This window comes from Cajanus cajan, chromosome 3 (genome assembly GCF_000230855.2).
Source record: "Cajanus cajan strain Asha chromosome 3, NIPB_CcT2T_4, whole genome shotgun sequence".
NCBI lineage: Eukaryota > Viridiplantae > Streptophyta > Magnoliopsida > Fabales > Fabaceae > Cajanus > Cajanus cajan.
Genome location: NC_138519.1, coordinates 311,512 through 328,645, shown reverse-complemented (window position 1 = coordinate 328,645; position 17,134 = coordinate 311,512). Strand labels below are relative to the sequence as shown.

The 17,134-nt window shown below is 31.2% G+C and overlaps 3 protein-coding genes across 3 annotated transcripts; all 3 read left to right on the top strand.

Annotated features, from left to right (window-relative positions):
* The first annotated feature begins 1,635 nt into the window (after positions 1-1,635).
* Positions 1,636-4,616, top strand: LOC145955410 (receptor like protein 21-like). The gene is made up of 2 exons (XM_083070045.1): positions 1,636-3,896; positions 3,967-4,616. The coding sequence occupies exons 1-2, from the start codon at positions 1,670-1,672 to the stop codon at positions 4,185-4,187; spliced, it is 2,448 nt and encodes an 815-aa protein (XP_082926171.1). The 5' UTR covers positions 1,636-1,669; the 3' UTR covers positions 4,188-4,616.
* A 136-nt stretch (positions 4,617-4,752) lies between these two features.
* LOC145955941 (uncharacterized) lies at positions 4,753-5,232 on the top strand. Its single transcript, XM_083071489.1, has one exon. The coding sequence runs from the start codon at positions 4,753-4,755 to the stop codon at positions 5,230-5,232; it is 480 nt and encodes a 159-aa protein (XP_082927615.1).
* An 8,134-nt stretch (positions 5,233-13,366) lies between these two features.
* LOC109804631 (FK506-binding protein 2) lies at positions 13,367-17,134 on the top strand. Its single transcript, XM_020366463.3, has 6 exons — positions 13,367-13,527; positions 13,735-13,784; positions 14,711-14,773; positions 15,413-15,503; positions 16,100-16,204; positions 16,852-17,134. The coding sequence occupies exons 1-6, from the start codon at positions 13,470-13,472 to the stop codon at positions 16,935-16,937; spliced, it is 453 nt and encodes a 150-aa protein (XP_020222052.1). The 5' UTR covers positions 13,367-13,469; the 3' UTR covers positions 16,938-17,134.

Genomic DNA, 17,134 nt, shown 5'->3' with positions numbered 1-17,134 from the left:
ATTCCGGAAAGAACTTTCCGTAATAGTAACTTTAATATTATGGAAAATACTTTCCGGAATTATATAACAAAATATTTCCGGAAAATACTTTCCGGAATAAGAATTTAATATTATGGAAAGTATTTTCCGGAACATTTTTATATAATTCCGGAAAGAACTTTTCGTAACAGTAAGAAGAAGAAGAAGAGGAGTGTCAGAAAGAGAAAGAAGAGGGGTGCGCAATGTCGGCAAGTGATTTTGTATGAGAAAGACTCTTACTTGTTCTATGAAAAGAAAGATTAGTACAAAAATAACTTTTAAAATCGGGGTTTTAAAATCAGTCATAAGGTAACCATTTTAAAAGTGACGCGGTGGCCTGTACTGCAACAGAACGGCCCCAGAACGGCCCTTGCTGCAAGCAGAACGGCCCTTGCTGCAAGCAGAACGGCCTGTACTGCTTGCAGAACGGGCCGTACTGATTGAAGAACGTGACGTACTGCTTGCAGAACGGGGGCGTACTGAAAACAGTACGGCCCGTTTTGCTTCAGAACGGCCAGCACTGAAAACAGAACGGGCCGTATTGCAAGCAGTACGGGCCGTTCTGCTTGCAGTACGGCCCGTTCTGCTTGCGGGAAAGGGGGTGCGAGGAAGGAGGGGTGTAAATTTAGGAATTTTTTTTTTTAAGGGTAATTTAGACATTTTATATATATTTTTTTTTAAAAGGGGGTGTGCTTATAGGAGAGTGGAGGTGTGTTTATCATGAGCCTTTTCTTTTTCTTGTTCTCCCTCTTATCTTAAAAAGAAAGGTGTATCTTTGCCACCGTGAAAAAAATCTTCCTTCATTTTCGTGCCACCTCGTCTGCATGTGAATGCCAGTCACGTGATGCAGTTAGACTCATTAGTCATTGTAATTTGTAACTTATCCCCCTGCCTAATTTACATAATTTTTTTTTATTCGAGTTATATTATATTAATATAATAAAGGCATTCACATGGCAGTTATGTCAGGCAGTTAGACTCATTAGTCATTGCAACTTATCCCACTTTTTATTCGAGTTATATTATATTAATATAATAAAGGCATTACATGTTTACGTATGTTTTTTAAAATAAAAATAAACATTTTAAATAAAAGAGTATGAATAATTTTTTAACAGTTATAATTATAAGAGTAATTTTTAAAAAATAATAAAATAAAATAAAATAAAAATACTTTAAAAAATAATTTAAAAAAAATATACTTTGTCTTTATTTAAAAAATAATGTTTAAATAATTAAAATTAAATAATATTCAATAATTAATGATTAATTAAAGACTGTTTTTAGTATATAATATAAAAATTATAAAGATAAAATAATTTAAAAATTATGCATACAAAAAGAAATATTCCTTTAATTATTAGTATAGACATGTAGATATTAACATAGTATTATTTTATATTATTTTTTTTACCTATTGAAATTAGTGAATTAAAATAATAATAACACTAAAGTTGCAATTTAGGACCGTGTACATCGATCTTATTTCAACATCTATCATTATATTTTTTTATAACATTATTTATTTTATCTCTTAGTTATATTATTTTATTTCTCACTTTTCTTTCATTGTTATAAAAAAAAAAGTTGTATAAATACAAATTCTCTTTTCACTTTTTTCAGATGAAACTTAATATATATCCTGAACTTTATGTCAGGATTTAGCATGCAACTTTCATTTTGCGCAATTATGTATTCTCCTGTTTCACAAATGGCAGCTATTTCACTATGGCTTTTATTTGCGTCCACTCTCAACTCAAGCATGGTACATGGGAACATGATCAATGTTTCTTGCAATAGGGATGATCAATATAAACTTTCAATATTTAAGCAAAGCATCAAAGATCCCTTGAAGCTTCTCTCCTCTTGGTCCACTGAACAAGATTGTTGCAAATGGAGTGGGGTTCATTGTGACAACATCACAGGTAGAGTCTCAAAGCTAGACCTTCATTGTCCACTTGGAACTATCCAATGCTTAGAAGGTGAGATAAACTTTTCTGTAGTGTTCAAACTTGAATTCTTAAGCTCCATGGATTTGAGCTCTAATAACTTTGAGACTATCCATTTTCCTCCTATTCATGATGGCTATGCAAATTTCTCCAATTTTCTTTATTTGGACTTATCAATGAATTACAATCTCCACATGGAGAATCTTAGGTGGCTTTCACCTCTTTTATCTTTGAAATATTTAAACCTGAGTGGCATATTTCTCAAGAGTGAAAAACTTTGGTCTCAACAAATGGCTATGCCTCCTTCACTCATTGAATTAAGGCTGAGTGGTTGTTCCCTCAATGATGACAATCTTTCTCTTGGGTATGTCAATTTTACTTCACTTGAAGTATTTGATATTTCCAACAACTCTCTCCACTCTGAGATACCCAACTGGCTATCTAATCTTCAATACTTGAGGTCCTTAATTTTGAGAAACAATCAACTAAAAGGACTGATTCCCAAATGGATAGGCCAATTGAATCATTTAGAGCAACTTGATCTTTCAAACAACATGCTTTTTGGTCCCATTCCTTCAATCTTTGGCAGTCTATCATCATTGAAATCTTTAGATGCTAGTTTCAATCGCTTGAATGGTAGTCTTCCAAGAGATATTGGGAAATTATCCAAATTAGAAGTTTTATCCATTGGTTATAACTCCTTTTCAGGCATTGTATCAGAGCAAAGTTTCACAAACCTTTCGAACTTAAAGTCATTGAGCCTCGACTCATCTGATTTTATTTTTAATTTGGGGTCCCACTGGCATCCCCACTTCCAGCTTGAAAAGATTAGCATAAGCTATTGCAAGCTAGGTCCTGAGTTTCCATCATGGCTTTATTCACAAAAATCTCTATCCTATTTAGACGTATCAAGTTCAGGGCTTTCATTCAATATCAATGAGGATTTGAATTTCTGGAGTTTTGTAGCACAAATTGACAATCTCTTTTTATCCCACAATTCAATTAGTGGGAACATACCTACCTCATTGATCAACAACACACAAATTGATCTAAAATGGAATACTCTAAGTGGCAGGCTACCCCATTTATCTCCCAAAGTCATCTTCTTTGACATAGCCAACAACACCTTCTCAGGATCAATTGTTCCATTCCTTTGCCAAGGGGAAGAACACCACTTAGAAGTTTTGGACATGTCAAACAATCTTCTATCTGGAGAGTTACCAAACTGTTGGATGGAGTGGCAATCCTTGATCCATGTGAATTTAGGGAGCAATAACTTATCTGGTGAAATTCCTCACTCTATAGGCTCATTGAACAAACTTCAAACCTTCCGAGTTCGCAACAATAGCTTGTTTGGAAACGTACCTTTCTCACTTAAAAGTTGCAAAAGCTTGTGGTACCTTGATTTGGGGTTGAATGAGTTCACAGGGAATATACCAACTTGGCTTTCACACTTGAGCATGGCCCTCTTGCTACGATCAAATAAATTCAGTGGCACTATCCCTTTACACATATGTGAACTTTCTAGTCTTCTAGTGGTTGACCTTGCAGATAATGGACTTTCAGGACCAATACCTAAGTGCTTACATAACATCACTACAATGATCACAAACACTGTCGATGAAGGCTTGTTCACATCTTATTTTCGTAATTGGTTTTCTGCTCCAATTTCTGTTAGATCAAACCTAGAGGATTTACCCTTGTTTATGAAAGGTCAAGAGTTAAACTATTGGCATGCTTTGAAGTTTGTGCACAGTGTTGATCTCTCTAGTAATCACCTTTCAGGATCAATCCCTTTAGAATTGGTTAGTCTCGGTGCCTTGCAGTCGTTAAATTTGTCACATAATCGTTTGGTGGGAAAGATACCAAGTGGAATTGGACATATGAAGTATTTGGAGTCTCTAGACCTTTCAAGAAACCAACTATCAGGTGAAATTCCACAAAGCATGTCAAATTTATCATTCCTAAGTTTCTTGAACCTGTCTTGCAATCATTTCAGTGGAGAAATTCCATTGGGAACGCAACTTCAGAGTTTTGATGCGGTTAGTTATATTGGCAATCCACAACTTTGTGGTGATCCTCTTCCAAAGAAGTGCAAACAAGAGGGGACACGTTATCATGGCTTTAAATCAGTGCAAGACAAGGACGATAGTGATTTTATGTCTCTGTTTGAAATGGGCATGGGATTTGGATTTGCTTCTGCATTTTGGGCTGTTTTAGGCATCTTTTTATTCGTAAGGAGATGGCGTGATGCGTATTTTCGAGCCCTCCAGAATCTTTATCTCAAAGCCAAAAGGTTATGCTAACCGGAAGACATAGATGGCTTTTGCACATGTATTAATAGTCTAATAATCACTCATCCTTGAAATTTTTAGTTTTGAGTTTTTATTTATTAGTATTGAGTAAATGTGTATTTTGGTACAATAATGTGTGATATCAAATTAGTTCTTTAGTATTAATTATTCCTTTTCTATTATCTATTCTTAAAAACTGATGCCATTAATTGTTATTTTAGGAGTAATCTTTCACGTAAAATATTGATAAGTTGTGTAATGCTGTGTTTGCATAATTTATTATTTAATACTTCAATTAATCGATTAGAGTTGACATATACCTAAGTATTGCCCATGTGTTGTTTCGCTATGAACATGCGGTCAGATTGTGGCGTCTATTACATTTGGAGGAGGCGATCTGTTGGTGGTCGGGATCTTGGCCAAAATGGCTTAAGTTGTGCTTTCAGAGGTGTCATATCCTTCCACTCATTGCTTGTTGGGTTCTCTTGAAGATGCGTAATGAACAGGTTTTTAATGGGTGTGACTCTTCTGTGTGGGAGGCCTTACGTCGGGTCCATGCTTTGCATGCTACCATGGTACGTGCTTTTGCGGTAGCTGATGAACACACACCACATGATGTGAGGCTTACGTGGGTCTCTTGTATCTTTGCTGAGGGGCTACAAACTAGTCTACATGTTGACGCCAGCTTCAATATAACATCAGGTCAAGCAGGCATTGGTGGTCTTGCAAGAGACTCCAATGGTAGGTGGCTATGGGGGTTCTTTGGGGCAGTTGAGGTTGTCGATGCCCTTCAGGTGGAATTACTTGCCATTCTTCACGGGCTGTGGATTGCTTGGAGCAGACGCACGCAGTCTGTGTTATGCGTTTCGGACTCAGCTGTAGCGGTTGAGCTTGTTACGCATGATATCCAAAGTACTCATAGATTGGCGGCTATCCTTTACTTAATTGAGGAGCTGGTGCATAGGCCTTAGACGATTCAGTTTGAACATTCCTTCCGAGAACGGAATAAGTGTGCTGATCTATTGGCTAGACAGGGACAAATGCGAGGTCTAGAGGTGGAGGAACATATTTCCCCTCCACCTGAGGTGGAGTCTCAGGTGTTAGCGGACATAGCTGGAGGTCCGATCGTTAGATTGTAATTTTGTTTTGTTTTTCTTTTTTTTTTGTCAGTACTTTACCAAAAAAAAGAGTTGACATATACCTACTCCAAGCATTCAAAGTTAGGTTGGAAATAGAGTTTTATAAAGATAAACGGTAAGGTATCTGAATTTATTTAATCAATTAAAAATTTGTCGTCCTGTACTCATTTTATATTCATATAGATATTTGTTAAATGGGTACCTATAAATTTTATAAGTATTTATGAGTATTCAAGGATATTTGTGAATTTTTTAAAAATTAAAAAATATTATAAATAACATTAAATTTATATTTGATATTAAATATATTGAAATATTAAAAATAAATAATTAATATTAATTTTTGAATTTATAAGTAATGATAATTTTTTGAAATATTAAAAATAATATAAAAAATATAAGATAAAAATATAAATATTTAAATAATATTATTTAGTGGATACTCACATGTATGAATATTATCATACTCATCCTTGACCCATTTATAAACAGATAAAAAAAATACTTATATTTATTATCTGCAAATGTCTATTTAGATTACCCATTTATTATTCATAACAATTTTTATTGATAAATATATGCGGATTTGAGAAATTTCGTTATTCCTATTGGAAGTGATTTAATTAGTCAATTTATATTTAGGGTTAATTTTATGAAGAAAAGATAAAATTTAATTTTAAATAACAAACTATAACAATTAATTTGAGCATCTTGGCGTTAATGAAAAAGCTAGCTCTTAAAGATGAAATTGATGCAATTATTAGTTGTTATTTTTAAGAATTTTTGGTACATATTTTTAAGAATAACTTGATGTTGCTTATATAATATTCCAATATATATATAAACTATAAAGTCAATATAGAATTAATTAATATGAGAAATTTTGATTGATATGTGCTGAGTTTGTTATATTATGTGTTTGTGCTTGATGTATGTGTACAAGATTTTAGATATCGTCTATAAAAGGTGCTAAAAAGTTAAATGAAAGGGTTATATTTTTAATTTATAAGTCATAATTAAACTTATTTTGGTACGTAATTAAATTAAGGAGAGAATAAGACAAAAATTAAGAATATTAGGTATTAGCGTGATCAAAATCCTAACCGGGTACAATCGGGTACGGGCCAGACATGGAAGTTAGGAGGACTAAATAAAAAAAAATATATCCGTAACAATAATTCTAATTAAGGAAAATATCTAATAATTATATTTTAAAAATATGTTAAATTAAAATAAATAATGTGACTTACTATCTTGACACCTTTAATCCCACATATATTTATATAACATAATAATGGAATAACAGGATTTATAATTAGTAAAGTTTATTCTCAATGATTAGGAGTGTAAATGGATGTGGGTAATCCGCGAACTCAAATTGACCCAAATTAATTTAATGAGTTTGAATCAATTTTTTCTAGTGTTTGGGTTAGATCCAATCCAACCCGATCAAAATTCGATACTATACCGTTCGGATAACGGGTTTTGTGTTTTTACCTTATTACCAACCCAACCCAATCCGGTCATATATAATAATAATAATAATAGTATTTGAATGATCATTTGTACAGGATAATACTCACTGTGACTCTTATTTAATAACAAGTTTTGTGTTTTAAGTTGATAGTATTGTAATAATATAATATATTTATTTTAAATTTTATTTTGTATTAATGATGATTTTTTGAGTTGATAATAATGTTACAAATTAATAAATTTATTTTAGAATTTAATTTGTATCATTGTTTGCTTTATAGGTTGATAACATTGAATTTGCAACAATGTATCAAATGATTTACATTTATTTTGAAATATTTAAATTTTTACAATAAATAAATATAATTATATTGACTCGATTAACCCAACACAACTCATTCGTGATTGGGTTGGATTGGATTGAATTTAATTTTAAAAAAAAAAAGTTACACAAATCTAACCCAATCCATTAAATTTTGATCGGGTCAAGTAATAGATTTATATTCGGTCTAACCTAACTCGCCTATACACATATCAAAGATAAAATGATTCACAATATTAAACGATTTTCTATATAAAATTCCACTATTTAATGTTAAAATGAGTTTCAAAATAAAAGATGTTAAGCATTTGAAATAAAAGATGTTAAACGTCAAAATAACCTTTATAAGTTCCATACAAAACTGTAAACATAAATTAAAATTGAATTCAACAACTGAGAAACAAAGACAACTAAATAAGATGCTACTCTAGATCCCAAAGTCACAAATCTAAGTTTCATCAACTGTAAACTCAAACTTCTATTTGATTAGCACTTAAAAATGGCATTTAATTTAATTCAACCAAGAAAACACAATATAATATAAAGGAATGAAAATATATTTCATGCAGGTATAAAACACATATAAAGAAGGTAGACAATATCTAAAGAACTCAACGCATATCACAAATCAAATGCATTTCTTATTATATATATAAAAAAAATTGTTTTATAGTAACACATATTCTATAATGACACAATATTTGTCACTAAAAATTACTTTTACCTATAATTACATTCTCATAATTGTTAAAAAAAAGTGTAAATATAAGTTATAATAACACTATATATTGTTAAATCTCATTCAAATTCAACACTAAGATTATGTGTGAATATATATCAAATAGATTTATACTCACATATTGTATTTATAGTGACATTTTTTGTATGTCACTATATAACATTTCTTGTAATGTATCATTCATAAATTAAAATATAAGAATTATGGACTTGTATGTTTATTCTCTATATGCATGTGATACCATTTCACGTCACATAAAGCGCACGTTGTCGCATATGAAGTAGCTGAGGAGTATATGGATATAAAAATGATTTCCACAATATAGGTACTCAACATGTAAACCACTTTCACTGGGACAAAATATATTAGTAGTTAATTGAGATACTAGAGTTGTGAATGGTTGCCCCGTATATAGGGATTCCCACTATAGCAATCTTAGGGCCAAGGTAGAAGACCATAAAGACTATCCCAAATAGTCTCGCACTTACCTCCAAACAGATTATGCATTAATGCATAAACTCCATCAGACCATGATAATTGTCAAATATATCAATATCTTTAATTCAATTTTGGCAATTATCTAACATATCTTATGCTTTAGAGTCTTGTTTTTGTTAAAAATTAGTATTTTAATTTTATTCCGTTAATTAGTAAAGTTCTTTTAGTTTTAAGTGTTTTTTTTAATGATTTTTTTGTTAGTTTTGAGATACAAGTAAGAAGGAGCTAGTGTTAAAGAACCTAAACATTGGGAGCACTTGCTCAGAGTAAGAGGGAAGCGTGCTTTGAATGACTTCATACTCACTCAAAACAAGTCATTTGGAAGCTCTAAGCGAACCAACTTAGAAGACACCCCTAAAGTATCACAAAGAACTCAACAATGCCAACTAAACCCATCATCAAGCTCGCTTAATCGAGCTAACTAGTTGCTTTGAGCAAATGGACATCATAAACCCAATTGGAAAAAAAACCATTAAAATCTTGTAAAAATAGGATTTGGAGATACTATATAAAGACTCTATTTATTTTATATTTTAGATAGATTTGAAATAATAGAAGGAGTCATTGTTGGGGATTGATGTAACTCCATGTAATTCTTCTTGTTTTTATTCAATAAATATTTTTATTCAATTAATTATTTTGTTTCTATTCTTAATGTTTGTTTTTGGTTTGATCACTCAATGCATAATCTCATAGATTTAATTGAGGTTGAAAAATCTTTTGTGAAACTATGATATGAAGATTAACACTAATAACATTTATAACTAGGAATGAGATAAGTCTTATTAGTCAATGTTTTAGACTTCCAATCTTAATGCGAGTTACTTAACAAACTTCACCAAGGAATTGTGATTTTTCTTTAAGAATCTAGAATCTCACCTAAGAAATTAGGTTAAAATATTTTCATTAGTTATTAGATTATTTTGATAATTACTGAAATTGAATAATAATTGGGAACAATACGTGTGAGGAAAGTTAGTGAATTCAATTTGTGGCATCTTTTATTATAAATTTTTAATTATCTTTTCAATCTTTTTATTATTCTAAATCCCTAAAAATGCTTTTTTTTTTATTTTATCTTTAGTGTATTTTGTAACAACTCATCATGATTCGTACACTTAACGACTTAATGACTAATAGTGGAAGACAACTAATAACTTAGAGTTATATATCTACTGATGTCTGAACATGTACTATATATCATTCATATGAAAGTGAAACAACTATAAAAATATATATGATATAAATACGATAATCCAATAAAAGTAAATTATAACCTAAGTTGTCAATCAAATAACTTCTACTATAAACTAGCTACTCCAAGGTTACACAAAATATTGACATCACCAATCTCAATGTGGCCTCCTAAACAACTCCCACAGAAACCTATCAATGCTCTGCTCCAATACCAAATATGATCATCGCCATTCATCTACATTGAAACACACAAGGGTAAGCTAGAGTTTAAAGAAACAACATATATACAATACATAAGTATCAATAACATTAATATATCATCACATATTCACTATGGCTTTAACACTATCAACATATAACATCACAACACAACCAATATATATCAACACGAACAACTCAGTCTACCATAGCACAATATCAATTGGAACATCACTTCATCAACAACTCAATTTTTTCTTCATAACAACATAATATACACAATACAACAACTACATGTATCATCATGCATTTCAATTAGGAGATCTCCTATAACACAAAGTGAACAGTCTGAGTGGTTTAATCCTACCGAATCAACAACACAAGATGATCTTTTTGGGCTTGCTAGATTAATAACAAATTGGATATCAATCCATAACACAACAATTGGTTTCTCGGATGTTGCTACTTAAACAAGGAATTCTAGTACTTTTGTTAGGATAAAATAACCGAGTAAGGACTTACCACGACATTAACTAGCTTAACTAAGTCTCATATAGGATTATTACTAACTATCCTCCAAATATTATACCCTTCTGATACTTGATTAGCAACTAAGTTTCCTACTTTGTATTTTACTCAATTGGTCGCTTTATACATGTATGTCTTGACCTTGCCCACACACGGTACCAACTAAGGTCCTATATGAGATTCAACTATCCTTTTCAAGGGTCAACATCCCACGAATGGTTTTTCAACAAATTGAGTTTTTATAACACTACAACATAATATCCACATAATGGGATATGTAACTTTAAAATAATCTCCCTTATAGCCTTAGTTTGATCAACACAACTCAAGAAGACGATGACTAAATGCCTAAATCATTCTCAACATTCATCATCTCAACAACACAACATCATGCTTAAATCATATTCAACTCATCTATACCACCAACACACAACATACTATTAGAAAAGATGGTCTAACCAACAGGGAAGTGATGAATTGGTTGATTAAAATTTCTTGCACAACTATCTTGGTTTTGAAAATTTTTTCTAAACATTTTCAAAGAAGTGTGCTGATCTATAACTTATATATAGGATACTTAGTTTAGATTCAATGCAAGTCTAAATTCACTCAATTCTTAATGAAATGTACATGACTCACAACACATAACAACAAGCATGAAAACAAAAATTTAAGAATGTAAAGTCAAGTATAGAAAAAGAGAAAAGTGAACAACCAATTTATACTGGTTCAACCACATCTACTTGTTACCTACATTCAGTCCCCAATCTACCCAATTGAGATTTTTCACTAATCTTTAATATCAAAATTTTTACAATCACAATATCACATGCAATACACTTGTATACAATTAAAGAAACCACTTTTTGCACCCTAAGAAACATTTACTTGTAGCACCCCGCTACAAGATTCTCCCTTCTTAAGAAACCTACCTAAGAAAACTTTCTTGCGGTTATCACAAAGGTTAAAAAACCTCTTATTGCTAATAAAAATGTGTCTCAGAGAGTATTTTTGAAAGAGATATCACAAAGAATCAAATCTCTCTATTCAAAGTGTGAAAAATTATATATATAAGTTTTTTGATTAAAATAATCGATTATTTACATAGATAATCGATTATTTTGTTCTTACCGAAGAATAGTTTAATCGACTATTTTAAGCAATAATAATCGATTATTCTAGAACCATGTTTCTGAAATAATCGATTATTATAGAAATTATTCCTTGAGTAACTGAAAAATAGAGCAAATATTTGATTATTACTTGAAATAATTGATTATTTTAAGTGAAAACTTAATATCTCGATTTTTCATATCATTTCTCTTTACAATTCAATTTTAAAACATCTAAATCATCAATCATCATCTAGATAGAGATAAAAGTCTAAGTTACTTACCAAGTACAAAATATACAAGCAACAAAACTTAAAACACACAAAATAATATACAACTTGCACTTTTATCTATCAAGAGACTCAAAACTCAAAACAAATTACAAGTTGCACTCTTATCTCTCAAGAAGCTTATTTGTAATCATCAAAATTAACTAGGATCATGTCTTCATCTTGAGCTTGATTAACATATATAACAAACAACATACAACTCAACTCATTTTCAACTCTCAATCATCAATCATCTCTAATTATCATCCTATATCAACACACACACACACGCACATACATACATACATACATACATATATATATATATATATATATGTATGTATATATGAATATAATCAATGTTTAGCAACTTAAAATAGGCAACATATATTTATACTAATCTCATATTCAACAATCTATCAACCAAACATCAAGTTTTTATTCAACAATTCAGCACTCGACACAACACAGACAACACCCGATGCCATCTACACAGGGAATCCTTTGTTTCGCCCATGTCCAACACTACACAACCCATGTTTGATGTGGATTATGTAGAAATCCTTAGGACCTCAAGCCTGGTGTGAATGAGTTTCATGCACAACCCCAATCCAACCTGAGATGATTCTCTCTTCTCACGCCCAATGTCATTTCAATTTGAGACGATTCTCTCTCCTCACTCTCAACACTATCAATCTTGCATCCAACGTGAGTGAGATAGATAGCCTTACTTTGACATGGCATTTGAAATCTTAAAAGTGTGTCTAACATGGCGAGAAAACTAAGGTAATTATCTACAACTTCTATACTGGCCTCAAGGTTTGGTGTAATCGTCTACTATACTTAAAAATTATAAAATCGCAACATTTAAGCCTCAATATGACAATTAATGACCTATGTGAGTGTCAAATTGGGTTTAAATCTGACAATGAGTAACATTTAAGTAATCTATATAAAATTTTAGTCTTACCGTCGGTTTGATGTTTGTTGATCATTAGATTTTAATGTTGTTCAGTGATCTATTACCACTCAATTGATATGATATTTAATAAGGTGATAATGTGACATGTAGGAAATTTTTTTTAAAATAATTTACAAAAAATTTTCATTTGTTTTTATTTTAATGAATAATTAATATTTATTTTATTAATAAATCTTATTAAATTTTTTATTTTTTATTTTATTTTCAAATATTATATTATTAAATATCACATCATTAAACATGAACAAACGTGAAAATTTAATGATTAATAGTTTGATGAAAGAATCAAAATTTCATATTTTTAAAATTAAATGGACTATGTCTCTATTTTAAAATAAAGAAATTAAAATTACATATTAAAAAAAATAAAAGAATCAAAAGTTTAACCTATTGAAATTTTAATTAGTTTTTTATTATTAGTGTTAGGATAATTTGTGTACTATATTCAAAAGAAAAAATTATAAATATATTTTTAGAGATATATTTTTTTTCTCAAATTTAAAATTTAAAATTTTTAATTCTAGTAATTAAAAAAAAAATATATTGTCCTCTCAAATTTAAACTAGACAGCCTAATCTGAGTTGAACCAAGGGTGGGGGTTAACTTGGGTGACCCGAATATTTCAGAATTCTTCACACTCACTGGGCCAGGAATTGGATCGCTTCTGGTCCTATTAAATAAGTAACAACACCCACTCTGTGTACGAGTGAAAGAGAGACGAAAGAGTGACTGACTTTACGAGGAAAAAATGAGGTTCCGACATTCCGTTCCTATTCTTCTCTTCTTCCTCTTCGTTTCGGCATTAGGTATTGCGCTCTTCCTCTTTCACGTGCCAAATTTCAACATGTCTTTCTTTCTATGCCTCTTCACTCTTCGCGGCTTGTTCGATCCACTATTACTTCAGATCTCGTCACCATTGCGCTTTAATTGACCACTGTTAACGGTTTCTCTTTGTCGTTGATATCTTATTGTCGCGTTCTGAGTTTTTTTTTTCTTTTTTTTCTGTGTTTCAGTTTGTGCGAAGAAAACCGGGGATGTGACGGAGTTGCAAATTGGCGTGAAGGTAACCTCTAACCTGTTACTTTGATTGAGATCCATGTCATCTTTTATAGTTGAGGCTTAAGGTTTGAAGTGAGTTGTACAGTTTATGAAGTTTTTCTTTTTGTTAAAATTTTGGAATATTTTGTATTTGATACTAGATCCCAATGGATTTAATGGGTATCGGTGAGTGTGAACACATTGAACAATATGAAATTTTGTTACGGAATGTGACTGGGCAAGTGAGCTTTCCTTAGTTTAGGGTTTTTTTTATTTATATAAAATAATAATTATATGCAAATCTTATGGCTTCAGGTCCTTAGACGTTATGTATTGTTTCTTCTTAACTGGTTTGCGTGAAAGTGCAATGAAAAGCCTTGCATGGAGGTGGAATATTGTGTGACCGTATTATGAGTTAGAAATGTCAAATGGCTAAAGTAATAGTTGATCTTTTAGGCAATTTTATTAGATAAAATAGTACTACTATCATTCACAAAAGAAAAGAAAAAAAACTGTGGTAGTATGCTCTGTGATTTGTGTTTCGAAAATAAAGTATAGATACAATATCGGAGGTTGACTATAGCTTTGAAAGATATAGCTAGTGGTATAGTGTGATCTTGAAAAGTACTATTATTTAAGAGAAAGAAAGCAAAGTACGGTTTACAAATGTACGCTGTCTGCTGTGAGGTTTCACGAGTTCATGGTGATAGATAGCATTGGCAGATTGTTAGTAAGGATAGAAATGGAAATGTCTGGCAATTTGTTGTGGAGATTGAAAATGGGGAAAAAATTGTTTTCCCCTGTGAATGATGCAACATTTATAATTTCCAGTGATACTGAAATTATTGCTTGTCAATATACATTGGCAAGGTTATTTTAATTGTCTGTTACGGCATAACTAAGTTTTGTACCCTCTTTTTTGCTTAGTTTTGATGCTCTGTCACTTTGCAGCATAAACCAGCAACATGTGAAGTTCAGGCACACAAAGGAGATAAAGTCAAAGTACACTATCGGGTGAGTAATTTCTCAAGTTTAATATTCACTCATCATTCATCAATAAAATTAACCCTAATTTGAATCAATTATAATATATATATATATATATATATATATATATATATATATACGCATATTATATTATATAATAAACAATGCAAAATATTAATAATAACTGTTAGCAATTTTAATTTCCCTCCGGTGTTGTTATATCTTGAACATGCCTTGTTCTGGATTTTAATGAGATGGATAATATCACCTTATGGTTAATCTTCTATCCTATTTTGAGAAAATTCTGAGTCACTTTCTAGAAGTAACGTTACTAAACTATGTATTTTCATCTTAGTCTAACTTGGTGGTAAATTTTGATGTTTCATAGTCTGGGCAATAATCTGATACAACCCATTGAAATAACGAGATGAGATAGTATCTGGAACATAGTCCCAACTGGAAATCACCTGCAGTCATTTTGATGCTGTGTTACTTGGTTATCCTTGCTTCTGTTTGTTTTTGTTTTAGAGGCAACACCACATGATACTCTAAGGATTATTATTTTTAAATCTCATTTCATTTGTTCATGTGATGAGGGATAATGTGTTCATTTAGTATTTTGTTGAATCATGAGCTTGCATATTATATATTCATTCGTTTTTGCAGGGAAAACTCACCGATGGAACTGTGTTTGATTCTAGCTTTGAAAGAAATAATCCAATTGATTTTGAGCTTGGTAGTGGTCAAGTGATCAAAGGTATGTTGTGCATAAACAACTTCAGTCATTTGAATTTATGGTTTCCTTACCAATAAAGGTGGTAATCAACTAGCTGTTGTGCCTGCTTTTTCAATTATTGAATATGAAAGATAAAATGTATATTAAATAAAAAGAGAAAATACACTGCAAACTGTTAAGAAATTGCATGCCAGATCACCGTAGCACAAGAGGAAGAGTTGTGGAAGTTGGAAACAAAGAGGAGAATCACAGTACAATCAATCATGGATGATTGATTGTATGGTACTGTAATATGTAAATTCACCTTGTTTTTGTACGTTTGTTCTCTTCATGTCCTCCCCTGCTCTTTCTAGTATCCTGTCAGCATTACAATAAAAGAAAATGCAATTGATGGGCTACAATTTATACTGACATTAGAATTTATGTGCTTTTTATTATTTAACTTATATAGCCACCAAATATATGTGCTATAATTTATGCTCATATGCATGCATGGGTGTATTTACATGATCACACTAGAATATATGATGTAATTTTATTGCAAATTACTGGTTTATGGTTGATGGGTAGTCTTATTTCAAGACAGAGGATTCCATGATCACTTCCTCTCTTTGCAGGGTGGGACCAGGGTTTATTGGGAATGTGTCTTGGTGAGAAGCGGAAGCTGAAAATACCAGCAAAACTTGGTTATGGAGAGCAGGGTTCCCCACCCACTATTCCAGGTAATTTATCATCTATCTATACTATATATAAATGAAATACTTCTCTGAGTAACTTTCATTTGGTTTCCATTTCATACCCACTTTTACTAATGTATATGATTACTTACTCTCGAGTCTCAAATGTCTCTATATTTTTTTTAATCTTACAACCATCTTTGTCCAAAATTCTTCAAAATTAAATATATTGAGTCACAAAGAGTCTCTTTTCTCTGCCATGTTTATAATGATAGTAATGTTCTACTTATTACTAGTTAGAGAAATTTATGTTTGACAGCTATATAATGATCAGATTGCTGCCTGTTTTTATGAACCACTGGTTAGCCTCCCATGGCATTGGCAGTTCTGATCCGTTTCCTTTAAGATATGCCACTTTAAAGCTCAGATGAAGAGTACAACCCTTCGATGTGTCTTTCTATGTTGATAATTTGTTTGTGTTTTAGATCGTATTAATTCCATAAATTTTTAAAGGCATTCTATTATGAGTTTATAGAATAAGAACTTTTTGAAAAATAGTGTGAGCAAACAATATTAAAATTGTGGCATTTCCATGAATATTCAATTTTTTAGTTTATATTACTTTTCTATATTTTGTACACAGCCAACTAACTATATTATTAATATATGCTCGCATGACTTTGAACTTACAGGTGGTGCAACACTTATATTTGACACTGAGCTTGTGGGAGTGAACGACAAAAGTTTAAACGAAGAAAAACAAAACTCCGAACTGTAGACCAATCAAAAGAAATTGAAAGTTCGACTTTTTGATATCTTGTTAGCTTTTTTTTTTGTTCCTCAATAATGCTTTTACGACCAAGGTTTCACTGTTTAATTATGATGCAAATTTAGAAAGATTAAGTTGGTGTACCCTATCATTTGAATTCATCTCTACCTAGTATTTATTAACAGATTAAGGGCATGTTTGAAGAA

What these genes read in the sequence shown, in the direction of transcription:
- LOC109804631 (XM_020366463.3), top strand. Translation starts at nt 13,470, where the DNA reads ATGAGGTTCCGACATTCCGTTCCTATTCTTCTCTTCTTCCTCTTCGTT. An exon ending in CCTCTTCGTTTCGGCATTAG is followed by an intron (nt 13,528 to 13,734) that starts GTATTGCGCTCT and finishes TCTGTGTTTCAG; the next exon opens with TTTGTGCGAAGAAAACCGGG. An exon ending in AAGTCAAAGTACACTATCGG is followed by an intron (nt 14,774 to 15,412) that starts GTGAGTAATTTC and finishes TCGTTTTTGCAG; the next exon opens with GGAAAACTCACCGATGGAAC.
- LOC145955410 (XM_083070045.1), top strand. Translation starts at nt 1,670, where the DNA reads ATGTCAGGATTTAGCATGCAACTTTCATTTTGCGCAATTATGTATTCT. An exon ending in TTCAAGAAACCAACTATCAG is followed by an intron (nt 3,897 to 3,966) that starts GTGAAATTCCAC and finishes CAATCATTTCAG; the next exon opens with TGGAGAAATTCCATTGGGAA.
- LOC145955941 (XM_083071489.1), top strand. Translation starts at nt 4,753, where the DNA reads ATGCGTAATGAACAGGTTTTTAATGGGTGTGACTCTTCTGTGTGGGAG.